The sequence below is a fragment of the Oratosquilla oratoria genome, chromosome 23, assembly GCF_046742065.1.
Source record: "Oratosquilla oratoria isolate Oo_2021 chromosome 23, ASM4674206v1, whole genome shotgun sequence".
NCBI lineage: Eukaryota > Metazoa > Arthropoda > Malacostraca > Stomatopoda > Squillidae > Oratosquilla > Oratosquilla oratoria.
Genome location: NC_134799.1, coordinates 5,208,242 through 5,235,121, shown reverse-complemented (window position 1 = coordinate 5,235,121; position 26,880 = coordinate 5,208,242). Strand labels below are relative to the sequence as shown.

At 38.2% G+C, this 26,880-nt stretch overlaps 1 protein-coding gene across 1 annotated transcript; it reads left to right on the top strand.

Annotated features, from left to right (window-relative positions):
• Positions 1–226: 226 nt before the first annotated feature.
• Positions 227–25,109, top strand: Ugalt (UDP-galactose transporter). Its single transcript, XM_076206573.1, has 8 exons — positions 227–321; positions 3,271–3,513; positions 4,967–5,121; positions 6,354–6,476; positions 9,220–9,469; positions 10,561–10,676; positions 14,020–14,273; positions 14,842–25,109. The coding sequence occupies exons 2-8, from the start codon at positions 3,285–3,287 to the stop codon at positions 14,879–14,881; spliced, it is 1,167 nt and encodes a 388-aa protein (XP_076062688.1). The 5' UTR covers positions 227–321; positions 3,271–3,284; the 3' UTR covers positions 14,882–25,109.
• The last annotated feature ends 1,771 nt before the right edge of the window (positions 25,110–26,880 follow it).

Here is a 26,880-nt window from a genome sequence, read left to right as displayed (position 1 = left end):
TTGACATACCATACATCTTCCAATAATAAAGGTCATTTACCAAAACTCGTAGTCAAAGTAGTGTATTTTGCAATGACACATGTAGATATTATTGTATTGGTGTCTTATTTGATAGATAATTATCTTGACGATAAAAACATTTCTAACAGGGTTTTAGAACTCGAATTACAATTATAGAGAACTTAGTTATTTTAGAATTGTCACTTGGTGAAACTTCGCTGTTTACATGAGTGCCAGGTGATCCAAGATGCCGCTGAGAGACTGCTTGTGACAAACAAAACAACAAATATTTTGTTGATTTAAACCTGCACGCTTCCCTTGGTAATTTTGAAGTGATTGTAGTGTACCTTGTCATAAAAGACAATAAGCATGATTCACTTAATACAATGCCGGCGGTTATATAATGTAACCTACTTCCTATATCGAGTACTCGAGTCATTTAAATCTATGAAAATATATAATCCGTGTATGCCATAGATACTCGCATTACTTATAGGCGATATAAGTTGGACGTAAAGTTCCACACGATGAGGATCTTGCATTTTTCAATATAATAATAGTAGAGGTTTCCCCCCACCAAAAAATCTACTACAACAACCTAGATTTAAGGAAAGTAGACCCTGATCTCAAGGACTCGTAGACTATGGGACAGGTTTAAGTTGTTCCTCTCCTGAGTCTATGATGGGGTTCTACATCTCATTACCTTGGGCCATCTCAGGTTAGCTTCATTATTCATGCTTGCTTCTTTTTCCTTCAGTTCTTAGATGTTATATGCAGTCTTCACATTGGCATTGCTGCCAGTTCTTCACTCTGCATCTTTGCAGGAACATTACCTTTCTAGCTTAAGAAACCTTATGAATGTAACCTAGTCTCACAGCCTCTATTTTATTATATCTTATTGAGTTTTAGTAATTTCTATATTATCAAATTTGTAAACCTGTTATAGACTGTGATTGCACTTGTATTTCTCCTGTTTGTAGATATTTAACAGTCTAGATTAAGGTGCCCTCATCTCTTGCATTCATAATCAGTCCAATGTTTGCGGTTAAGCTAGCTTATCAGAACCACTTGGCCTCATGTAGTCAGTATTGGTAGTTTATGTTGGTACCAATATTCTGTGATGTTTTTGTATTGGATCTTTTAGGATTCCTTAGACTTAGCTATTTCATATCATATATATTTTCAGTCAGTCTGTTCCCATAGATCTTTGGCGGTTCCTAGGTAACTGGCAATGGCCACCAGATTGATCCACAAGCTATTCTAGGTCTTGTGGTATTATTAATTGGTAGTAATCAGAGCTAGCATGATGTTGATGTCATTAATTCTAAATGTAATAGCCACAGAAATATGAAAATATGTATGTTTACTTCTCAAATCTTTCGTGTATCACTCCCAGGACACTTCCTCTTCTTTTATGTTCCTATAGAGGGGTAGGAAGAACATCATCATTGTGTTCAGTGCATGTAGATTATAAAAGGCAACAAATTTAGTGGCATTAGGGAACTGGGTATCCCCTTTCCATGTTTTTCTCCAGTAAGTACCATGTGTTGATTCAGTGACTGGATAAAGGATGCACATTAATTTTTCTGGTTACAAAAACATGTAGACTGTATATGTCTAATACAAAATAAGTTATATTGAATGCTTGAGAAGATACAGTGGTGTCCACAGCTGATGAAAAATTTCTTATTTTAGCCAGAAAAAAATTAGGGGTATCACTAGAAAGAGTAGATTGTATAAATGCCATCTCAGCTTGAGAAAATATGAGATTATTCAGAATGGAAGTAAAAGGTATACCCGTACCAAATAAGTTTCAAGTGTCACTTATTGGATGAACTGCAATTTGCTCTTAGTAGTAAGGAAAATCAATCTATGTCAGTTTACAGAACTTATAACTTTAATTTGGTTAGTATTTTCAGAGTCCTTTAAAGTGTTTGTAAGAAAAAAAATACCATGACTATGGCATGGCAGGTACTGTATTGATTATTTGGTTACTGATGATAAGGTTTATATTATATGTATAACACTCCCTTCCTTTTAAGGCATTACTTGCCTCAGCATAACTTAAACAGAAAGCATTTGTCCTTCAATCTAGCACAACTTGTTATGTCCATAAACTAATCTAACCCGTCAAACCTAACCTCACTCAGAGGCTTCATTTTCCTCCCCCAGGAACCAGTTATGGGTACAAGCAAAATTATAGGCACACATTTTTATGCAAAAGCCCTTGAACCACCCACCCCCTCAGATCACATCACCCAAGCACAGCTCACCAAATGCAACATTAAAGCAACTTTAGCGGTATTGTACTAAAACATGGTCAATAAACTACCCCCAGTTCTTCACAGTAATTAATTAATTATAGGCATAATTTTCACTGTCTGGGAACTTGTAGCACCATAGTGGCTGGTAATAGTCATTGGGCCTTCCCATAGATCCTTTTAGAAAGAAACTTTGTGCAGTACTAATGTCTGTGTTGTACCAATATGGGACTTTCTGTTTCTGGCTTGTAGTGGTAGAAGGAGAGGAGCAGTCACTAATACTGATTGTAACCAATGCCAGATGATCTTATTGAGATGAAGGATATCATTGCAGCATAGGTGTTAAGAATGCCTTGGCCATTTGTGGAGCATGGTTGTGTCTATTTGTTTGCGAAGAAGTAATCTGAGTTGCCCTAGATTTCCTTTCGTGTGATTACTGATTTTTTATGCATTTCCATAATCTTGTGTGTATTTGCCTAATTTTTGTACAAAATGAATGCCTTCAATTATCCTTCCCAAAATTCTTGAAAGGATCTTTTACTAATCCTATTTCATTCTTCTTTTCATTTTGTTTTCTTTGGTCGTTTTGGGTTCCATGTTGGGTAAATCACCAGTCTCCTGTTTTATTTCCATTAAGTGGAGAAAATTCCTTTTAAAGTTAAGAATAATATAAATAAACATAAACAATATACGATTATGCATTGGTATATTATTAAGTGCATTTTAACATGAAGAAACATCCAAATTAATCCTTAACAGCTGCGTCAAATCCATACTGCTTTGGTTTTGTCTTGAATGACTCCAGATAGGTTTAATTCAATATAGAAGGACCTCTAAACTATAAAAATAAGGTAATATTCACATCAACACTGTTCTGGCAATGCCCGACTATATTATCCAATCAAAGCCATAAAGGGCAAACATTTCAGTTGAGGATTCTGTTTTACCTAAAACATTAAGTTTATTAAATATAATGGGTTAAGAAATATTCAAAGTTTCCTACTTTCAGAAGGGGTTGGTGCCATGGGCTGGTTAAAAAGAAAATTTGCAGCTGGGGGGGACCATGGTCGTGGGATATGCAGTGTCAAGACCTTAAGTTTGGTGATACTGTCTGTCCAGACATCAACAATGGTGTTGGTGCTGCGCTACAGTCGTACAGCCAGTAGTCAGCACTACGTCATTTCCACAGCAGTGCTGCTTTCAGAAATATTGAAGTTCCTTACATCAGTCCTCCTCCTTCATGCTGATTCAGGTAATGCAGAATGTTTTTTGTTCTAGTATTGTTAGTGCAGCAATAGTTTGTATATATTGTTGTTACTTATAGCATAACCTTGAAAGGGTAGAATGTTTAGTAGTATGTGATTATTATTATTATTTTTTTTTTTACAATTGTCAAGGATGTATAAAGTAATTCTTATTGACCATTTGATAACATAAGTATTGGAAATTATATCAGTACAGAATGTGCCCAGAGGGACCAATAATGGTTAATTGCATGTGGTGGCCCTGCAAGATGGACAGCAAAGCTACCCATTTTCAAAACCTGTAAACACCTTCACCTCCATCAGGAGATGCATCCCTGAGAGGCTGGCACTCACTCTCTAGAATGGGCCCAAGATCTCTCATTACGAACCTCAGTTATATTTCTTACACTCTTTTCTCACATGAAGATCTGACAACCAGCAAATACTCTCTTCTTCCTACCACTTTGAGATGGTGACATAGAAACAGATCCACACTGATACAACACAGACAGCAGTTCAAAGTCTCTTCCAAGAGAGATCTGTGGGAGGTTCCAAGGACTGTAGCCAGCCAAACTTAAAACACATAATTCCACTCCCACCCATTTCATCTCCACCCATTCCACTTCCATCCACCACATCTACCTTTCTCTCATCTTGGCTCCTCATGGATGATGGGTCATCCCTGCATCTCACCCATTGGCCTGGTTCAGAAGTAATGCAGTAAGACACAGCACATCTACAGCAAGGCTGCTTCATTTAATTGGTAACCTCCCCTCTCCATCCCCTCATGCAGAAACATTGAAGATGGGGAGAAATCCCTTTGGGCTGCATCAAAATATCATTCACACATAACCACTCCCTAACCCCCATCCACTCCCTTCCATTCATCACAGTATCATCCATACACAGCCATTTTCCACTCACCCCTATCTCCAGCCTTCTCCCTTCCTTCCTCAGTAAGCGTCCCCCTCTTGCTTAATGCCCCTTTCACCCCATCCATTCATCTCATCCTTGGTCACCCCCTTATGTTCACTTCCTCCACCTCTGCCTTCCACACTTCATTTATTAATCTTTCTTCACTCATTTTTCCCATGTGTCCAATACTCTTTCATCAACCCTATCTACCATCTCTATTTCCACTCACCCCCCCCACTCTCTTCCTCATTGCCTCGTTTCTCACTCAATCCAACCTTGTAACCTCTACCATACTTCTCAGACATTTCATCTCAAACGCATTTAAATTTTTCCTCTCTTCCTCTTTTATGTCCTGTGTCTCTGTCCCATCCAGTCTGTCAGTGTTTTTTTTTTTTTTTTTTAATTATTATTATTATTTTTTTATAACATAACAGACAGCACTTTAGAATGAAATAATGTAATGTTAACCCATTTATAAGAGGTCATAAAATGAAGCTTGATTTCTTTATTTATGTAAGGTGACTTATGTACATTATGTTTTTACAGAAAAAGTGTGGTCTCATACGCTAAGACATATATATGAAGAAGTCATCCTCAATATCCTGGAAACTATCAAGATGGCCATACCTGCTTGCCTGTACGTGATTCAGAACAATCTACTCTTCATAGCACTCTCTAATCTAGAGGCTGCCACCTATCAGGTACTTATTTTTGTAGATATTTTTCTAATTGTTGGCCACAACAGATATTTGTTTTTGCACATGTGTTGAGATATTTAAGGATGCAGAGGGCTATGGAGAAACCTTTCAATTGAAGACAAACAGTGTCAAATAGATTGGGAAGGATGCAGTTTAGAAGACATGGAAAACACTATATATATCTATCTATATACCAAGGGCTTCTATCCCCTTATAAGGGAGGTAGCCAAGTCAGAATGCAGGTGCCCACTCTCATCCTTTCCACCTCCATCCTCCACCCTTTCTTCCATCTCATCTTAGTTCCTCATGGATGATGGGTCATCCCCCGTATCATACCCACTGCCCTGGGTCAGAAGCAGTGGAGCAAGACAGTATATCCACAGCAAGGCCACTTCGGTTAATTGGCCACCTCTCCTTCTCTGTCCCCTCATACAGAAAAAAAATTAAAACACAGTGAAGTAAATAACAGTTTCAAGGGGAAGAAAAAGCTTACTCAGAATCTCCAGTTTCATACTACCCATACCAGAAAAGAAGAGCCTAAATGTGTTTGACATGAAATGTTTCAGGCATTGCTTCTGACCCAGGGCAATGGGCGAGATGCAGGGATGACCTGTCATCCAGAAGGAGCCAAGAAAAGAGGGAGGGAAGGAGGGGTGGTGGCTGGGAGTGGAATGTGTGGGGATGAAATGGATGGAAGTGGAATTATGCCTTTTGTCTTTAGCTAACTCCCTTGTAAGGGTGAAAAGGCCCATGGTATATGCATGTATGTATTAAAATTTGTGATATGAATCTTCATTAATGAGTTACTGAGACAGGAGGGGTGTTAGATTAGTTTTGAAGTATGAAGTGGATGTGTACCTTGATTCAACCATTCCCCTTTCCCCTTACAAAAGAAAAAGGGTCTCATATATATCCTCCATATCCTAACTTCTTGGGCCTCAGAGTGCTCAGCTTTAGGGAGTATTTGGATATGCAAGGTAAAATTATCCTCCTCCTCCTCCCAGTCTCTACTCTGCCACTCCAACCCAAAATTTTCAATTCTGAAGGAATAAAAGTGGTATACAGTAGGTATTAGGTAAGTTACTGTAATTAAATTAAAAATTCATTCATAAATGCATTCACTCAGTATTCTGGGACAGGATACATTTAGACAAAAGCATACAAAGTTAAAACAGAGATGCATGATTAATTGGGATAGAGTGAGGAAAGCTCAACATATCTATGATCTTTTACAGGTTACTTACCAGCTGAAGATCCTGACCACAGCACTGTTTTCGTGGGTCATGCTGGGTAAACAACTGAGGCTGCTGCATTGGTGTGCTCTTTGTCTACTCATGCTCGGCGTTTCCCTCGTCCAGGTCCTGCAATGCTTTTATACTCATTCTGTTGGTCTTGTGTATGTAGTGTTGTATTCAATGTGCTTTTTTGGTTTATATGCTTGTACGATGTAGTGAAAAAAAACATTTTTGTTGAATAATAAATGTTAATATGTATGTATATGTGTATAGATATATGTATGTATGTCTTCTCTATGTATGTGTGCATAATATATGTATGTGTATATATAGATATATGTATCACCATAAAACAAAGTTTGCAAATTTACTAGAGGTGAAAAGAAACTTGAAGATAGTAAGTACTTTCATGTGTTGCATCCTCAGAGTACAGAATAACAAAGAAATAAGTGTGGTTAAATCTACAACAGAAAGGAACATTTTGTATATATAAATTTATGTCCATGTGAGGTATTGTCTGCATGTTATTGTAAGATAAAAATCTTCTCAGTAGCATGCAGCTGATACTTTAGAGTCTATATGGAGTGCCCTTATGGACCAGAGCCATGCATCATTTTGTATGTGTTAGAGGAAATCTCTACTCATAAAGAAATGGTGCTACTTTATTATACTACAGCTGACCCTCCTTTATGCTGTCCCCCCTACTCTTAGTACTGTCCTGTACCACTTCTCTGAGTATCCATTTCCATTTTCACTGGGCCCTGTGATAGGGAAGAAAGGATACTGCCACCACGTGTTCCCACTTAGTCATAAAAGGTGACTAAAATGGGACAAATTCATTAAATGGGTCTGGAAGGAGTTTTCCAACCAGAAGCCAAAGGTTTGGGTCTTTTAATGTGCATGGGTGTGGTACAGATGAGAGTAAAAGGGAAGAGATAGGCACTATGTTTGTGAGAAGAAAGATAGATGTGTTGGCATTAAGTGAAACTAAGTTGAAAGGAGGGTTGAGTTTGGGAGTGTACTGGGGAGGGTGTCAGGAGTGAAGAGAGGAAGAGGGAAAGAAGTGTGTGGTGAAGTGGAAGGAGGTTTCTTCAATGTTAATGTGGATGAAGGTGAAAGTTCATATGGACCTGGTAGTGAGAAGAGTGTAAAAGAAAATGAGACTTTCTGGGTAGATTTAAATGAGTGCATAGAGGAAGCAATGCAGCAAGACACAGCACATTCACAGCAGAGTCACTTTACTTACACAGTGACCTCTCCCCTTCACCCCATGTGGAAAATAGAGGAAATGGGTAGAAATCCTTGGGGCTCCATCAAAATATCGTGTACACAACCATCCTCCACATGCTCCTATCCCCTGCCTTCTCCCTTCTTTGCTCAACAGGCATTCCCCTCTTTCTCAAAGCCTCTTTCACCCCATCCAACCATCTCATTCTTGGTTGTAAGTTCACTCCATCCACCTCTGCCTTTCACACCTCTTTTGCTAATCTTTCTTCACTCATTCTTTCCATATGCCCAAACTATCTTTCATTAGCCCAATCTGCTGGCTCCCTTTCCATACTCACTCTCCTCCTCACCTCCTCTTTTCTGATTCTATCCAACCTTATATCACCTACCATACTTCTGAGTCCCTCAAAAATTAAAACATTTATTGTATGTTCATTAAAAAAAAAGTCATAGTGCCACTTGATTGGAAAAGGGTTAATGTGGTACCAATTCACAAAGGTGGAAGTAAGTAGACACTCCTAGATTATAGATCGGTATCACTGACCAGCACAATAGTGAAATACTGTGAAAGGATTGTGGAAGATCGGTGGACTAAATATATTGAAGAGATGAACATTTTGACACACAGTTGAAATTCAGGTAGGTCATGTGTGTCAATCTTTTTATGCTTTTACTCGAGAGTGATTGATGTGCTGCAAGAGAGAGAGTGGTGAATGAACTATGTGCACCTAGGCTTAGGGAAGGCTTTTGATAAAGTACCTCATCCAGGAGGAACCAAGAAAAGAAGGTGGGAGGGGTGGTGAATGGGAGTGGAGTATGTGGCGATGAAATGGGTGGGAGTAGACATATACATTTGACTTTGGCTACCTCCCTTGTAAGGGGGAAAAAGCCATTGGTATGTACCTTACAGTCAACTTATATGGAACTTTAAGCATATTAGAGGGCATAGAGGCAAAGTACTCAAATGTATGAAAGTTTTTGAAGGAAAGATACATGAGGACAGTAGTAAAGAATAAAATGTCAAGATAGAGAGCAGTAATGAGCAGAGTTCTACAAGATTCAGTGTTTGCACCAATAATTTTTCTTGTGTATGTCAGTGACATGGTTGAAGGTACAACAAGCTCTGTTAACATGTTTTTCTGATGATGCAAAAGTCATAAGAAGAATGAAAAACAAGGAGGACTGTAGGCTATTGTAAAAAGATCTAGACACTATTTTTCCAAAGAGCCAGGAATGGTAAATTAATTTCAATACCAAAAAATGCAAAGTATCTCTATTATCTTCTTTGTAAATTGTTCTCAGATTTACTTAATTCCAGTCCAGTGGTACCTTTCCTGCTATTACTGAACTAGTTATCAAGGCCTTTGTTTCCAATCTTTTTAACAATTTAAACACTTTAATTTTAACTGTTATAATGTCCACATTTTCTCTACTCTTTTCTTTCTCAAACTCTTCATCTCTGTTGAGTACTGTGTCCTCATAAATAATTCCTTCAGCTTTCAATTTGTACATACCTTCTTTGTGTATGTGTTTGTGTGTGTGTGTGTGAGAGAGAGAGAGAGGGAAAAAGTCAGTCGGTCATGAGTGTAGTGCTTTTATATCCCTCTCATATCTCGCTTTGCTTTCTGTTCTCCTACAGGTGGACGTGGAGAAGAGTACCTCCTCAGGGTCTGACAAGGAAGCAGAGTTAGTGCTGGATGAAGGTGGAGAAGCTGTAGTGGCACCTGTCAGTGCTAATGCTGCCCATCCAAATCAGGAAGTGTCGTGGCTCCTGGGCATCTTGGCAGTGTTGGTGTCCTGCATCTCAAGTGGTTTCTCCGGTGTCTACTTTGAGCGGCTGGTCAAGCAGGGTCACCAGACATCTCTCATTATCAGGAACATCCAGCTGGGTGAGGTTTCATAAGTGCAACATTGTAAGGTTATAGGTTGTTAAGAGGAATGGATGAGAGGCAGTAGTTAGTAGTAGGGACTGTTTTTTAGTATTTAGTGTTATATGTGGAGTTGTATGCTGCTGATGTAGGCTTTTGTTACATTTATTATGTTTTGTTTGTGTAATGTGATAGGGTGGATGGGCTCTGTACCTATCATTTTCATGTACTCCTCTGTAGGGAGAATTTTGGTTTCTGATTATATGTATTCAATTGGGGTGTTTTTTGTTCTTATGGTAATTATTCTTGAGGTTTCATTTTGTATTATTTGTCTTGGTGTTTGAGAATTTTTGGCAGCTATTTGTAGAATAAGGCAAAGAATGACCCATCATCCAGGAGGAGCCAAGAAAAGAGGGAGGGAGGTGGTGAATGGGAGTGAAGTATGTGGGGACGAAATGAGTGGGAGTGGATTTATGCCATTGATTTTGGCTACCTCTCTTGTATGAGGAAAAAAAGCTGTGATATATGTATGTATTTGTAGTTGCTGTGCAGGTCTATAATTGTTAGGTCATATGCAAAGGTGAGAACTTCATTGATATGCTCTGGATTGGGAGTGGGGAGATTACTTTTGTAGAGATTAAACAGAGCAGGAGTTTGTATTGTACCTTGGGGGACTCCTCAGGGATGGTTGTATTGGGAAACTGCACTGTCTTGGTTTGTGTCCAGAATTTCCTATATATTTAATGAGTCTGTCTGTTCCATCTATATACCAATAGCTTTTTCCTCTTTATATGGAGGTAGCCAAGTCAAAGGCACATACCTACTCCCACCCAACACTCTTCCCCCCCTCATCTTAGCTCCTCATGGATGACAGGTTATCCCTGTATCCTGCCAACTGCCTTGAGTCAGAAGCAGTGCAGCAAGACACAGTACATCCATTTCACTTCATTGACGACCCCCTTCTCCATCCCCTCATGCAGAAAAAAAGATGGGGAGAATTCATTGAGCAGAGGCAGTTTATACAGTAACTGAGTAGGTATGATGTGTTTGCATTTGTGTTACAAGGTAAATTTTTGAGCACTGATTACTTTTATTTAACTCTTCAATTGCAGGCATTTTCTCCATGGTGTTTGCAGTGATGGCAGTGTGTGGGGATTGGTCTGTGGTGAGGGAAGCTGGGTTCTTTCAGGGCTATACTCCCACAACCTGGGTTGTCGTCTTTATTCAGGTTAGTGATAGTAACCCTTCCCTTCAGTACCCTTAACAGTTTTATCCTATCAGGTTTAATTCTACATTACTTACAGAATATCTTTGATTCTTCTGTGATTGGCTCAGACAAGGTAGGAATTGGTAAAAGATTATTCTATATGTTGAGGTGGTTCATGTGAAAACTCCAACCCATCATGAAAGCATTGAAAAAAAAAGTTATGTTGAATTGTTTTAATCACATAGTCACCCATATAGTTACCTAGTAATTTGTTATTGTTTTTACATATTCATTGATATTCATATAATTTTTGTAATGACTAGGAATTAGTGAAGTGAGCAAACCTTCAGATGAAGGGTAAAGAACTTCCTCCCATTAAAATCTCCAAATTCCCAATTCCCAGTCCACCTTCATGACTTTAATCAGGAAACTTGCACTTTTGTGTCAGTACACCATTTCTATCTTCTTGTTATATTGATGATAATTTTTTATCAATGTATGGGAAACCCACAGCCCTACAATGATTGGCAACAGTCCTTAGTGCCTCCCATAGATCTCCATAGGAAGAAACATTGAGCTGCTTATTTATTAGTGTAGGATTCTTGTATTAGTGTTGGGGAGAGGAGCAACCACCATTTCTCAGCTTTCCATGTACAAGAATGTGGAGAAAATATATAAACATACAAATATACCAAAGGGCCCTTTCCCCTGTATAACAAAGGTGTATGCTGGGCCATAGCATACACCCACCCTCTACACATCCTACATCTACACCACACCCATTTGTTATCCCTTTTACCTTCACTCATTGTAAATGAAGGGTTATCCCTGACCCATGCCCACTGCTTAGGTGAGAAGCAGTACAGCAAGAAACAGAGCTTCCACATTAGGGCCCAACAACAGAAGGTGGTTTACCCCCCTCCACTTCATTATACAGTGACTCCCCCCCCCTTCATCCACCCTAGGATTTATTGAGCAGACAAAACCCTTTAGGTCATGTCAATTTATCATCCATTTATAACCAATCTTCACAAACACATACACACATTTACAGAATCATGAAAGGCATGGAAGTCCTTGACAGAAAAGACCTATTAAAGTGGGATAGAAGAAAAACAAAGGGACATGAAAAGAAACTCAAGAAGGACAGTTATAAAAGAGATCTGGAAAAAAAAAATTGTTTTCACACAGAGTGGTAGATGTCTGGAACAAATTGTATGAAACAATAGTGTGTGCAAGCACCATACAAGAATTTAAGAACAAACTAGATGTTGCGAGATACAAAGTCGGGTCTTCATGAGCATAGCTCCCCTTCCCGTATAATACAACTAGGTAAATACAAACCTAATGGTGTTAGACATGGGTTATACAATTATCGAATTAAAAACAGAAGTGAGAAACAGGAAGGATCATGTTCTTGGCCAAGAAAAACTTTAATGTGACAAAGGATACTGAGGGTAAAAACAGTGAAAATTATCATGATAAAGTTGAAGACAGCGACATGAAAAGTAGAAAGTTTGTGGTGATTTATGTGTCCCCAAAAACAGGCTCTTGGAAAGAGGGCGAGCATTAAAAAATATTAGATGATACAAGGCATTCATTAAATGAGATACTAAAGGATGGAGGTAACCTAGTACTTATGGGGGATTTTAACTGCAAAGAAATCTATTGGGAGGAGATGACAGATGAAGGGTGGAGAGGATCTATGGGGAAATATATTATTTGACATGACCATAGAACATACAGTGACACAATGGGTCAATGAAAAAAAAAAAAATAATAATAATAATATCAGGACAATATACGATGGGAACAAAGTAAGTAAAGAAAGTGGGATCTGAAAAAGATCTGGGAGTAATTATCTCAAATGACTTGTCCCCAGATAAACAAATAAACAAAATTGTTGGAGATTCCTATAACTTGCTAAGATCAATAAAAGTGGCTTTACCTATTTAGATGAAGAAATGATTAAAAAAATATTAGTCACACTAATAAGGCCAAGACTGGAGTATGCTGCGACACTATGGTCACCCAGTACCAAAAAGAATATAAAGAAAATTGAAAGAATCCAGAGAGCAACCACAAAAATGGCCCCAGAACTTTCGAACTTGTCATATGAAAGACATCCTGTCACCTGACAGACAGTAGGATTGTAAGAGACATATGGACTACTGCAGAAGATCAAAGTGACATTTCATTATATGGATGAAGAGATGATGAAAAAACTCACCGAAACCCTGATCTGTCCAAGACTGGAATATGTGTCGGTAGTATGGTTCCCACACAAAGTGAAGGATACGAGCAGCAACCAAACTGGTCTCCAGCCTGGCAGATAAACCATACAAGAAAAGACTAAATGTACTGGGTCTGCCAACTTTGAAAGATCAAAGAGAAAGAGGTGATATGATTACAGTATTCAGGTCACTAAAGGGGATAGATTGCATTGACAGAAGAGATCTCCTGATTAAAGATGGGAGGGCTTTAAGAGGTCATGGGAGCAAATTAAGAAAGACCACATGTCTAAAGGATGTGAAGAAATAGAATTTTTCATATAGATGCATAAATACTTGGAATAGCTTTAGAAGTGATATAGCCCAAGCTGGAACAGTACATAATTTCAAATTTAAATACGATAATTGGAAGTTAAGGAGGTAGATGAAGTTGGAACTGTATATTAATTTGAGGCTAGAAATTATTAAAAAAAAAAAAAAAAAAAAAAAAAATAGAGAATAGGAGACAGGACCCAATGAGTATTGTTCATTTCCTGTATACTACAGTTAGATAAATGCACACACACATTCCTCTCTCTCTCTCCCTCTCTTTCTCTCTCTCTCTCTCTCTCTCTCTCTCTCTCTCTCTCTCTCTATCTCTCTCTTCTCTCTTGTCTTTCTCCTCTCTCTTCTCTCTTGTCTCTCTCCTCTCTCTCTTTCTCTCTTTCTTTCTCACTCTCTCTCTCACACACACACATAACCACCAGATCTCTCAAGGAAGTATCACTGAACTAATGTCAAAATTGTATTAGTGTGGGACTTTTTATTTGTCACTGACTGAAATTAGTAAAAGGAGGGGATCATGTGCCAGTTGTCAGCTCTTCTTATGTATAAAAGTAGAGGAAGTACAGACAAAGTTGATAAAGACAGGTCCTGGACCCAGTCCAAAAAAATTAGTGTCAGCCTCGGGAAGTGAAGAAGTTTGGGTTTGAAGTTGGGCAACAGTGAGATTGTTCTCTCAGATGTCGTCTGAGGATCTCGTGCAGGTACCTCTCCCTCTTAGCATCACTTTCTCTGATAAAAAATATACATGATCAGTGGGCATGTTTAGTCTTGTTTTTACATAGTCTCTAATGCGAAAATGTCTTTTGCAGGCCTTCGGAGGCTTGATGGTGTCCGTGACCATGAAGTACGCTGACAATATCCTAAAGGGTTTTGCCACATCCCTCTCCATTGTCATGTCTAGCCTCGTGTCTTGGGCTGTCCTGGGCGATGCTGCACCGTCATTGCAGTTTGTGCTTGGAGCTGGTATTGTCATTGGAGCAACTGTACTATACGGAGTCACACCACAGTCAAGCAGAAAATCTCCCTCAGCATCTACAGCAAATTCTACATCAGATCCCAAGGTGTAAGATCCAGCCCCTATGCTTGCTTGACTTACCTTTGTTAGTCTAACATCACCCTTGTCACTCCCACCTGCAGTCTTCCCAGCACTGGGTACGGGCGTGCTCTAATCCGATGGCAACAGAATGGTCCCTTCATACCAGAGCTTCCCCATATGTGACTGTGTAGGGTCACTCTCTGGTGTGAGAATTGTGCTCCACTTTATAAATACAGTAGGGCTTGCTTTTCCTTTCCTTTTTGTTTTATTTTATTTGTTTAATTTATTTATTTATTTATTTTATTTTATATTGATCATTTATTTATTTATTTTATTTTTTATTATTATTATATATATAATATATATATAAATATATATATATATATATCTTTTTTTTTTTTTTTTTTTTTTTTTTTTTTTTTATAATGTAGGCTAAATCAATACATAACTTGCATGGGAACCTGCCATATCTGGGAGTATTTAATTAACAAAAGTTTTCAGTATGCACTATAAAAGAAATATTGTGTAATATGTGATTTAACCAGAAAAGAGTATTGTTTTATATGTCTAATTCATTATATTGTTTCACTTACAGATGGCCAAAGAGAAGTAAGACAGCTTCTGACATCGTTTAGGGACCTCAGGACTGGTAGGAAGATAGCATTCTAACCTTTTTTTGAAATAATCAGAAAGTCATAGATTTTCATGACTGTTGGTTTTGTAGAGACCACTACTTTGGCTCCAGGGTTTTGCAGTTTACTGTGACCACCAACTGGAAGGACCAAAGCAGTATGTATGGAGAGATGAACTGCTGATAGAGAAGCAACCTTGTAATGTACTGCAGTGTTCTGTTTTGGTAAGCTCTTCTCAAGGTTGTGAATATGCTGGGAAGGCATATAGAGACTGTTTAGAAGAAAGGCTATGAAAATATGTAAAAAATATATTGTGGCAGAAGAATATTTGAAAAAGGAACCTGCTCAATTTTCTTTTTGTTCTACTTCATTTTCATCCTTTTTCCTTCCTCCCTTCTTTCCTCCCTCCCTCTCCTCTCTTTCTTCTCTGTTCTTTTCCATCTTCTCTGTTCCTCTTCCTTGCTCCTCTTCAATGGCAAGTCTTACATGGGATATCTACCTAATGACAAATTGCTAAATGAAGAATAGTATCCCAAATGATTTGTCACCTTTGTGGTTTGTTAGAGTGATTGTATGTGCTGTTTGAGTCAATACTTCAGGTTCTATATGCACTTACTGTCATTACTGTATGATTAATATAAACTTCAGATACAGGGTTCATCGTGATAGAAGCTGATGCACACTTGTTAAAATCTGAGAAGGAAACCATGTCTGTGTGTAGCTACGATAAGCGGAAGACAGGAAAGGTCATAGGCAACTGGAAGTGCCGTATGTGACTGCATTAGTTTATGTGCAAAGCAAAAAAAACCTGATGATAGTCTTACGAAGTGCTGCTAATAGAAATAATCTCCAATTTGCATCAGAATAAATCAAAATATATTCATTAAGTGTGAAGTGGAGAAAACTCAAGAAGTCACATTTTCTGTAAGTATGTGATAAAGTATATTTCTTGCATTTCCATGATGACATGGCTGCTGAAGGTCACATTTTTGTCGCGAGCAGTTATATTTATTGGAGTTGTAGTCCCATGCAGATGTTGCTAACCATTTCCTGGCACCACTTGGCTTGTAGTGACATAGTACAGCACTGTGCTCTGAGCTACAGTTGGTAATGACTGCAGCAGAATGTGGGTGAACTGGGAGTCTTTTATTATATATATATATATATATATATTTTTTTTTTATATATTTATTTATTTATTTTTATTTTTTATTTTTATTCATTTATTTATTTATTTTTTAAGCCATGTAGCTTATATGCTCATCTCCACCTTTCTATTTAAGATTTAAAGCCTAGCAAAAATCATTTTACAGGTCATATGCTAAAGACATGAGAGTTTTCATGGGAGGAACTTGTTGCACTACAGTGATACTGAAAAGATTATCCAACATGAATCCAATTGAAAGGGTGGGTGATAATGCAGCATACCAAATATGAGACAGTTTTCTAACCATGTATTGTGTTCTTTCCTGTGATACATATCAGAGCTGGCACATGGCACTCTTTGCAATTATTTCTTTGCATGGTTAACCAGCATCACTTGCCACAGTCCCATAGGGCCTCACAAATTCAGTTTTAAGTTGTGTAGACAAACAATGGTTATCCATCTCAGCCCTTCAATGGGATGGATAAACCTTATTTTCTTTTAACGGTGAACTGGTGAATCAGTGGAAGGGAATGAATGATAGGAATTAATCTGAAATGAATATGGAAACTGTAGTCATTATCTAGCCCTCAGGTACTGACTCAGGTACTGAAGCCTCAATTCGTCTGTAAGTACTCTTTCCTGATTGGTTGAGATAATCTGTTTCCAAACAAAAATACGTTTTGCCCTCTATGTTTGTGGGGATTCAAAGCCAAACCCCCTTGTTTAAGATAAATTTTTGCAAATCATTGGTAACCCCTATCCCATGAGTATAATCCAATGGATAATACTCTGTTTAGTTTGTTAAGAGTATGCAGTTCAATCTATCTGTTGCCCCTGTTCTCTTTCAGGAGACTCATGGCCATCATTTCAGTCCATAAGTCACTCAGATAAAAGGGGAGTGGGTGCATGCCGTGGCAGGCTGCTACCTTGTAAGAGGGAAGAAGTTTATTGGTAAGAGTGTAGGAGAGCATAGTATAAAATGTTCTGTTTCCTCTGTGCGGTGGTTGCATCCAGGGTCTATAGTGCGGTGGTTGCATCCAGGGTCTATAGTGTCTGTTGCTAGGCTAGTTATGTGTTGGTACTGTTAAGAGTAGTGACCTGAATGTAGGTGTGCTAGTGCAATTTTTGCTTGTCTTGGGAATGATCAACAAGTACTGGGATGGTATAGGCACATGGAAAGGATGAATGGAGGAAGCAGTATAGACAAGTGTGAATGAAAACATGAAGTTCCTCATCTGCACAAGGTAGATGTTGAGCAGAAAACAGTGGATGGAGGTTTTTACATCATTGCTTCTTCATATAGCAACAAAAGGGAAAAAATTAAACTGAAGTAGGTAGGCCTTGGGTATAAGTGTTTACTTATTACTAGGGTTGTCAGCAGCCTACAATAATGTGATGAGCAGTGTAGCCAGGTATTAACAAAAACATATGTATCTACAAGTCTCTATTTCCATCAGGTGTTTTAAATGATTTTTCTCAGTATTGTGGGGTTTCTGTGTTAAAAAAATGTAAATTAGGGTAACTGTACCTTCCTAGTACAACTTAAAAAATGAGCCTGATAATCTATTGAATTACCAATACATAGTAGCTAAATAACATTTTAAATATTGTCTCGAAATTTAATGCCATGATGATGCCCTCCAATATACAAATGTGCAGCAGACTTGCTGGTCATGAATAACAAAGACAGATGTTGTGAACTAGAGAATTTTGTATATCACACAGAACTCATAAATCATTATACTTGTGCTACACGGAACTATGGAAGGCAGAGGTGGAGGGAGTGAACTTGAGGGAATGACCGAGGATGAGATGGATGGATTGGGTGAAGAGGGCATTGAGAAAGAAGGGAATATCTGTTGAGGAAGGAAGGGAGCAGGCAGGAGATAGTGGAGAATGACTGTGTATGAATGATACTGTTATGCCAGGAAGGGAGTGCTGGGGGATGGGGAATACGGGGTGCTTATGTGTGAACGATATTTTGACGCAGCCTGAAGGGATTTCTCCCCATTTTCTCTTTTTCTGCATGAGGAGACAGGGAGGGGGTCACTGATTAAGTGAAGCGGCTTTGCTGTGGATGTCCATGAGGAGCTGAGATGGGAGGGGGGGGAAAGGGTGGTGGAGGGGAGTGAAATGGATGGGAATAGGTACGTGCCTCTGACTTGGCTACCTCCCTTATAAGGGGGGAAAAGCTCTTAGTAATTAGATAGATAGACATGGAACTGGCAAGCCCACTGTACACATTGCCTCAAACTCAGCATATTATCCAACCAATCACGTGTACTTGGAAGAGGAAAACAGGAAAGGGTTTTGGGCCTGATGGTTGTGGATGGGCTATAGTTACTTATATGAAATAGGCTTTTCCATCTATGCTGCTTTTCATTTTACTTTATTTATATTTTTTTTCCTCCACCAGATCTCCTCAACAATTGAATAAGTTTGTATTGCTATTTTTGAGTTTATCTTGTTTTTCAATTTGTGTAATAAAATCTTTCATCACCAGTTGCACCCATTCAGAATCTTTCTGTATTGATCTCAGCATTATTATTTTTTTTCTCTTTCCCTGCTTCTTTGTGTGACTAAATTTGTTGTCGCCCAGTTAAAATGCCTCCTTTAGTGTATTAACGGGCTTTCTTGCTTTGTTTTTTGATGCAGAAATCAGTGCAACTAAAGTTGATGTATTTCAGGAAGAATTTTCTGTCTCCTGTGCCCAGTGGCAAGGAAGGTTAGCCTCTGCAGAGTTTAGCACTGGCCAAATGCACTGGCCAGTTTAGTGTGGGACTGTCGAGTTTAATTATTCCCCAATTGTTGCTTATATGAACTATTGCTGTTTAGTTTTAAATTGGCGATTGTATATAGTACAATACTTTTTTTTTTTTTTTTTATTATTATTATTGGAGGGAGTAACATCTTAAGATGTCCTATTTATGGATAGGTTCCTCTCCTTGCCATGAGAATATTGCATGCAAGTGGAGGTCTTTTATTGTGCTAGTCAGCTACTGATGTCCAAATTATAGATTTTTCTGATGCATCTCTAAATGATAAAATGGAAGCAGATGGTAAGGGGTGACATTTTTTTTTTTTAAATGAGCTTTTAGGTTGTACATTATTGTTTTAGGAAAGTGAACTAGTCAGTAGAGATTTTGTCTTTTTAAGAAGTCCATAAGTAATTTACGTGTAATAAAATTACGTTATTGATCAATTTTATCTGAAAAGACTTAGATTAATTTGGATGTGGATAGTCAGGTGGCATTTGTCAGGATAATGACACAAAATGGATTGTCCTGTTGTCAGCAGACAGTTTTGCTTATTTCTTCCAGGTTCCCTCTGCTGAACAACTATGGTGGATTAGGTTATATAGAAAGATGAGTGATGGTCTGTAGACTTAATTGAATACCCTGTCTCTCCTCCTTTGTCCCATTCTCTCGCTCTTTGTCCCTTTCCCTCTTTGTCCTTTTATCTCTCTTTCTCCCTCTCTCTCTCCCTCTGTCTCTTCCTTCACCTCTTTGTCCCTTTCTCTCCTTCTTTGTCCCTTCCTCTCCCTCTTTCTCCCTTTCTCTCCTCTTTATCATTTTCTCTCCCTCCTTCCTTCACCTCTCTGTCTCTTTTTCTTTCACTTTCTCCCTTTCTCTCCCACTTTATCTCTTTCTCTGTCCCTCTCTCCCTCCCTCCCTCTACCCTTCTCTCTCTCTCCCTCTCCATTTCTCTTCCTCCCTCTACCCCTCTCTCTCTCCCTCTATTCTTCCCTCTCTTTTTACCTCCCTCTTTTTCTCCCACTCTCTTTTTCCCCCTCTTTCTCTTTCTGTCTCTCCCTCACTCTCCTTCTTTCTTACCTCCCTCTCCATCTCTCTTTTTTTTTTTTTTCTCCCTTCTCTTTCTTTTTCTCAATTCTCTTCTGTCTTCCTGCTTCCTGCCTGCCTTGTCCTCTCTCTTGTCTCTCTCTCTCCTCTTCTCTTCCCTCCCATCTCAGGTATGGGAGGGTGGTAAGTTGGTAACTCGAGAAGCTACTCCCATCATAAAAGCTGACACTAAGTGTGAGGTAGCAACAACCCACCCAGTCACCAGAACGCATACTAGTGATGGAGCGATCAATCAGTCCTTTGCCCTAGGTCTCTCTTACAGTAGACCCACAGCTCCCAGGTGACTGAGTGACTGGCAGTGTAACCAGTCACTCAAATACTTTTCCTCCTATACTAACACTACCTTAGGTCTTCCTTTCTTCTAACCTGATAGAAATCCTGTCACAGTGGCATGTGACAGTTGGGAAAGGAGTTGATCTTGGGAAATCTCTAGTCACAACTAGATCCGGTCACTCTCTACCAGGCTAGAATAACAGTACAATTTGTTAAACACCTGCACATCTGAGCAGCTCTATTTAGGATCTGCTCTATTCACTCCACATGGGGAAAAGTGCCCTAAATATAGCCTGCCCACCTTCGTGGGGGACCGCCCCATCTCCAAAGCAAGGTCACCCACTGTGTGGCCAAGATAAAGTATCATACCAACCAACAGGTGAAGGGAGCAGTAGCCTTTTCAGATTTATTGAAGTACTCCTGCTAATTCCCTGCTCTGCTCTGTAACCGCCCCCCCCCCCAACACATACACAACAACCATAACCCAAAAGTGCATTTGTATTTACACCTTCCCCCAACAAGTGATCGCTGAATCTTGATCATTACCTGTTTCTGCCACTGTATCGAAAGACATCACATTTCCAAACTAACCCACACCCCTCCAATTCTTGTCTCAAAATTTACCAGGGAAAGTAAACTCCAATCTGAATTACCCAAGACCCATTCCTTGACACTACCAGTGGACCATACCTTGCTTTGTAGTGTGTTTTTTCTTTTTTAAGTAAATAAAGACTTAGAAAATCCTGCCAAATGTGGACCCAAACAAATGAAGTCTTAGTTGTGAGTGATTTGTTACATGATAAACACATATATACATACAATAATAGGAAAGGACATAAATTATAAGCTGTTGATAAATATATGATTGGCATTATTCTATAATGATAGATTTTTAAAGAACTTGTTGAAAATCATGTTTGCCCCAAATTGAAAAATTCAGTAGTGGTGTAGTATCTACCCAAAACAGAAAGATATAATAAAGTACAAAGGATCCTCCAGATACTTCAGGGTAGATCAAAGTGTGTTGAGGTGGTTTGTGCAAGTAAAAAGAGTGGGATGGAGTGAACTTCAGAGGAAGACTAAGAATGAGGTGGATGGAAGAAGTAAAGTTGGTCTTTGATGTATGAGGAATTTCTGTCAAGCAAGTAAGAGAGAGTGCAAAATATGTGAGGGATGTGCTTCTCATCTGCTTTGTAAATACAGCAGACCATCAATGTTACAGGATCTGATTTACTGGAATTGGTGTTATCCAAAATATTTAAAGTAAAATTCTAAGATCAATTAATCAAGAAGCTCCTGGGCCTAACCAGCATTCTAAGTTCACCACGAAACTATCCTGCCAATTGTTTTTGTTCCCAGCCGCTAGAGCACAGAGCTGGCTACTATTCCACCTAATATTTTGGAAAATTGAGATTAAACAGTGGGTGTAGCAGTGTACACTGTTTACTGATCAACACAAATGCAGAAACCTCTAACAGCTGGGAATGAAAATAGTTGACAGGATAGTTGTGCAGTGAATTTGAAATGCTGGTAAGAGCCAGGATTTTCCCCAGTTAATCAGTTTTAAAATTTGTCTTCAACCATTCTAGTTAAGTCCAAGTTCCAGTGAATTTTGCTCCCGTATAATTGATGAAATACTGTATTTATGGGACAAATGAGAAGAAAATCCCTTTTGAACATGTCATTGTTTTATTCATTCAATCTTTCTCCATTCACTCACATCTTTTGCACTCATTCTTACCTGCATGGCAGACATTTCTAATGCACCTAGGACCCCCTTTTTTTCCTTCCATCTACCTTACTCTTGGTCCTCCTTTCAAGTTCATTCCATATGCCTCCATTTTCCACTCTTCTTTGCTAGACTTTCCATATGCCCAAACCACCTCAATACTCTTTAATCTACCTTATCTGACAGCTCTCTTTCCAGTCCTGTTCTCTGCTTCACCTCCACATTTCTTACTCTATCCGTTCTTGTAACATGTACCATATTTCTCAAACACTTCTTAACATTTTCTTTGCATTCATCCACAAGTACCTGTTTCTTACAAGATGACATTCTACCAAAACATACTCGCCTTTATGTTAAACCTCTCCATTCACTGCCTAATATTCAGACTTCTCCACTTCTTCCAGCCTTTCACCCTTCATGTTCATATTCAACCAGCTATCACTATCCCTCCTTGAACACTTTATCACTTTACTTTTGCTCACATTTACTCTCAACTTTAGACCTTTCACTTACTCTTCCAGATTCAAATACCAATTGTTTCAGTCTCCTCAGTATCAGCCAAAAGCAGTGTTATATGCAAACAACAGCTGGCTCAACCTCTCTCACACCCACTTCATCACCCTTCCAACCTCTTACCTATGTCAATCTTCACACATGCTCTACTAATCTTGTAAAACTTTTGACCACTTTCAACAGACTTCCACCTACATTATACATCCAGAGTACATTCCACAACTCCTCTCTCTTAACTTTTATACATGTCAAAGTCCAAGAGAACCCACATCCATACCTTTTCCCAAAAAGTTCATGCACATCTGTCTCATTACAAACACTTGATTTATGCACACACTCTCTCCCAAACCCTTACTGTTCTTCTACAATTCCTCAGTTACAGTAATTATAGGGAAATAGATTATATTATGAAATGAAAACACAACATCATAACAAATTCCTCATTCCCATTTTATATGCTAAAGGGGAATTGTAACACTCACACCCTAATCTACTGTAAGGTGAGATGGTGCATAGGAGAAAGAAATTCTCAACCCCCCTTTCCTCCTAGCATACATGCTCCCATCACTCTTTCACAGTTGAACCATATAAAGATTGCACCTCATCACTGTTAGCAGTAATGCTGGTTCATCTTCTGTAGCACTCCTCTCATGGAACAGGTCATTGCATCTTCCTAACACTCATGTTCATTTTCATTGTTTAACATTCTCACATTCTGACCACTAGCTATATATATATATACATACATACATACATACATACATACACATCTACAGGGTGTCTCATAAGTCTGAACACATAGGATGTCCCATAAGTTGGATCCGTAGGGGAAAAATAATAACATTACAAAATTGTCCCAAAATTTATTACATGGTGTGTTCTAAGTATCCACTGTTGTGTTGCATACATACTGGAAGATGCAATCTCCACTGTGACAGCACTCTTTGAATCACAGTCACAGGAATTTCTTGACATACCTCAAAGGTGGGAAATGCCCCTAAATTTGACTCTGTACACTTTGGCTTTAAGGTGCACTCACAAAAAATAATTAAGTGGAGTTAGATCAGGGTTCCTTGGTGGATACACAACTGCTCCTTGTAGTCCAATCCAGTGTACTGGAAACTGTGTTAAGGTAATTTCAAACCATCATGGCATAATGCAGAGGGGCGCCATCCTCCTGAAATTAGTCCAGGTAGTCACCTTCTGGATTCAGAGTGCTTGGAAATGCTGCCTCCTGCAACATGTTGAGGTGCGTGTCACCAGTTACAGTCTCGATAAAGAAAAAGGGGCCACTGATTCTGCCTTTCCACATCCCACACCAAACCATGAGGCATTGGCCACCCTGTTCCTTGGAAGGTTTCAACCTGTGTGGATTTGTTGATGACCAATATCACATGTTCGGATAGCTGACCTTTCCAGAAACATAAAAGTTCGCTTCATTAGAGGAAAGAATTTTTTTGTGGAAACATCTCATCATCCACATATTTTTCTTATGCCCATTTGCAAAAGTGAATTCACCTATTAGGATCTCGTCTTCACTTAAATGCTGATGGAATTGCATTTTGTATGGATGCCATCAATGAAGTTTCAAGATGTGGATGCTGCTCTTGGAGATCCCTGTCTCACTGGAAATGTGTTGAATTGACTTCTTGCGATTAACAGTGAAGTTGTATCCATGAAAGGATACTTTTGTACTTTGGCACAGGGAAGATATAAAGCCGACTTGGGAATTCTTCTATTTATTAGTTTTCTGGACAGTAGTTTTGTACATATTGAGGGACCTGGTCCCTGATGTGAATGCTGACATATTGATATAGGTTTCATCATCTGTAATGGTTCTCGAAGGTCCACTGTGAGGCTTCTCAGCTATGGATCCAGTTTCTTTAGATTGGCTTTCAACTTGCCACCGTGTGTGATTGGTACTTGCTATCGATGTTGTTGAATTCATCAGCCTCTTCCTGGTGGCTGCAAGCCCAAGAGAGCATAATAACTTGAATCTTCTCTCTACACAGTGATGTGAATTATATGTGAAAAAAATATGGGTCTTAGACCAGTAGTTCTCAAACTATGAGTGGTGAGATAAATTTTGTTAGGTCACAAGGATTCTATTTATTTATTTTTGTGAAAGAAAAGTAGTTCCATGAATCCCACTAGTTTAGTTTTGTGAATGAAAAATATATATATATATATAGAGAGAGAGAGAGAGACGCTCCTCTGCTTACGTTCATTCGTTTTATGTTTTTTTGATTTTACGTTTGAACTGACTAAAAAAAAATGAAAAAAAAAAAATGGGTGAATTTTTTAGTTTAGCGCACTCTCCGCAGTATGAGACTTACTCATGACGCTGCGTCCATTGTTTACATGGCACAAACGACAGACAGAATGTGCCTTGCCTCCTCCTCCTCCCCTTCTCCTCCACCATCTCACTTTATGTTGCTTGAATTTAATTTATTTGAAATTAATGTTATTTTACAATGTTATGTTTATAATTAATGATTTAGGGGTGTTTTATAAGATACGATAATAGAGTTTATGGATGTATAGTACATTATGAACGGTCATACATTACTGGAACGTACAGTAACAACTTACGTTCATTTTCACGTTACGTTCGGCCGTTCAGAACGTAACTAAAATGTAAGTTGAGGAGCGTCTGTATATATATATATATATATATATATATATATATATATATATATATATATATATGTATATTATATATATATATATATATATACATATATATATATATATACACATATTTATGTTCCCAAAATAAATTGTATATATCACTGTACATTTTCTTTCTCTTTACTCTGGGTCACAATATATTGAAATGTTTCAAATAGGGTCGCTCATGAAAAAATTTGAGAACCACTGGTCTAGACTTATGGGACACCCTGTATGTGTGTGTGTGTGTGTGTGTGTATATGTGTTTATATATATATATATATATATATATATATATATATATATATATATATATTATGGGAAAGGTGGAGGGGGAAACACGGGTCTTTATCTGATTATCGAGTTTATTCCTGACCGGTTTCGCTTACAATAGCTTCTTCAGAAACCGGTCAGGAATAAACTCGATAATCAGATAAAGACCCGTGTTTCCCCCTCCACCTTTCCCATAATTTGTCCCAATGTCTCTACATATATATATATATATATATATATATATATATATATTTATATATATACATATATTTATACATTTACATATATATATATACATATACATATACATACACACACACACACACACATATGCACATATGTATAGTCAACTACAATATTCATTCCCCTACCACATTACCACTGTTGAGGGGATACCACATAACAAAGTAAGATCTTCTGGCACTAGCCAGAATAAAACAATTAGCTTTCAGTGCAAAAGAAAGTGAGATAGTTTAACTCCTTCCCCACAGAACAATACCACACAGGTGAACAAAACTGGCAATAGCCAGGATAAAACAATAAGTACCCCTCAGTGCAATTGCATTTAATACCAAACAGTAATGTTTGCAAATTATTGCTATCAGTCATTGGCAGTTTTAATTGTTCATCATTTCAGTGGTAGTGGTGGGGCTGGGAGAAGGTGAATGTGTTCATAAATGTTTTTGAAATTCATATATGTAGTGTCAGTGTTTAGGTCCACTTTGGTAGCTCTGAGAAATTAATTCAGTGTCACAAATTATCAAATTATCCCTACTTCACCCTATTCACACTTAATCACATAAGATACTTTCAAGATTTGAATCATTGAAACACCAAAAGATTGTCAGAATATATGATTCCAACTAAAAGCTGGGAGAAATATAAAAAAGAAATATACAAACTGGATGTTTCTTCCGATATGAAGTGTTTTGATAAGAACTAATACTCATGAATCTCGCAAGACGGGTTCTGTAGGATTTGTTAATTAAGTGAGATGTATGTACTTGACTGCTGTGGAGCTTTTTCTGGTAAGAGTAGATTGTTTCATATAAGTAGGAGCCATTTCATTCTTTACCAAGACTAATGTAATTCACTACTGAAATTCTTTGAACAGATTCCATTACTGATATCATGGACCACTATGTTTTACTACTTAGGCTGTGTCAATTGTAGTTGAATATTAAAACTTCAAAAGTGGCACATTGCTGGACCAAGACCTCTTTCAGGCAGGTTGAATCATTTCTTTAGGTATGATGTCAGTACTTATCAAATGAATTGTTATCATCTGTGGTGATTATGCAAATTTCTAGTATGGAGATGTATCAGAGGTATGCAATACTACATAAATGTTTGTTATTCATGGCATGGCCTTTAGAAATGCTCTATACCTCTTGGTCATAAATACTGATAATTCAAATATTTTTTAACTGCTTAGATAGAAACCAAATTTCCTATTGTGAACTGCATTTTATATAGCTGCACAGGTTTTTTGCGGTTATAATTGTTATAAGAGTCAAAGGAATTTTGAATATTCCCC

What these genes read in the sequence shown, in the direction of transcription:
- Ugalt (XM_076206573.1), top strand. Translation starts at nt 3,285, where the DNA reads ATGGGCTGGTTAAAAAGAAAATTTGCAGCTGGGGGGGACCATGGTCGT. An exon ending in CCTCCTTCATGCTGATTCAG is followed by an intron (nt 3,514 to 4,966) that starts GTAATGCAGAAT and finishes ATGTTTTTACAG; the next exon opens with AAAAAGTGTGGTCTCATACG. An exon ending in TATCAGGAACATCCAGCTGG is followed by an intron (nt 9,470 to 10,560) that starts GTGAGGTTTCAT and finishes CTTCAATTGCAG; the next exon opens with GCATTTTCTCCATGGTGTTT.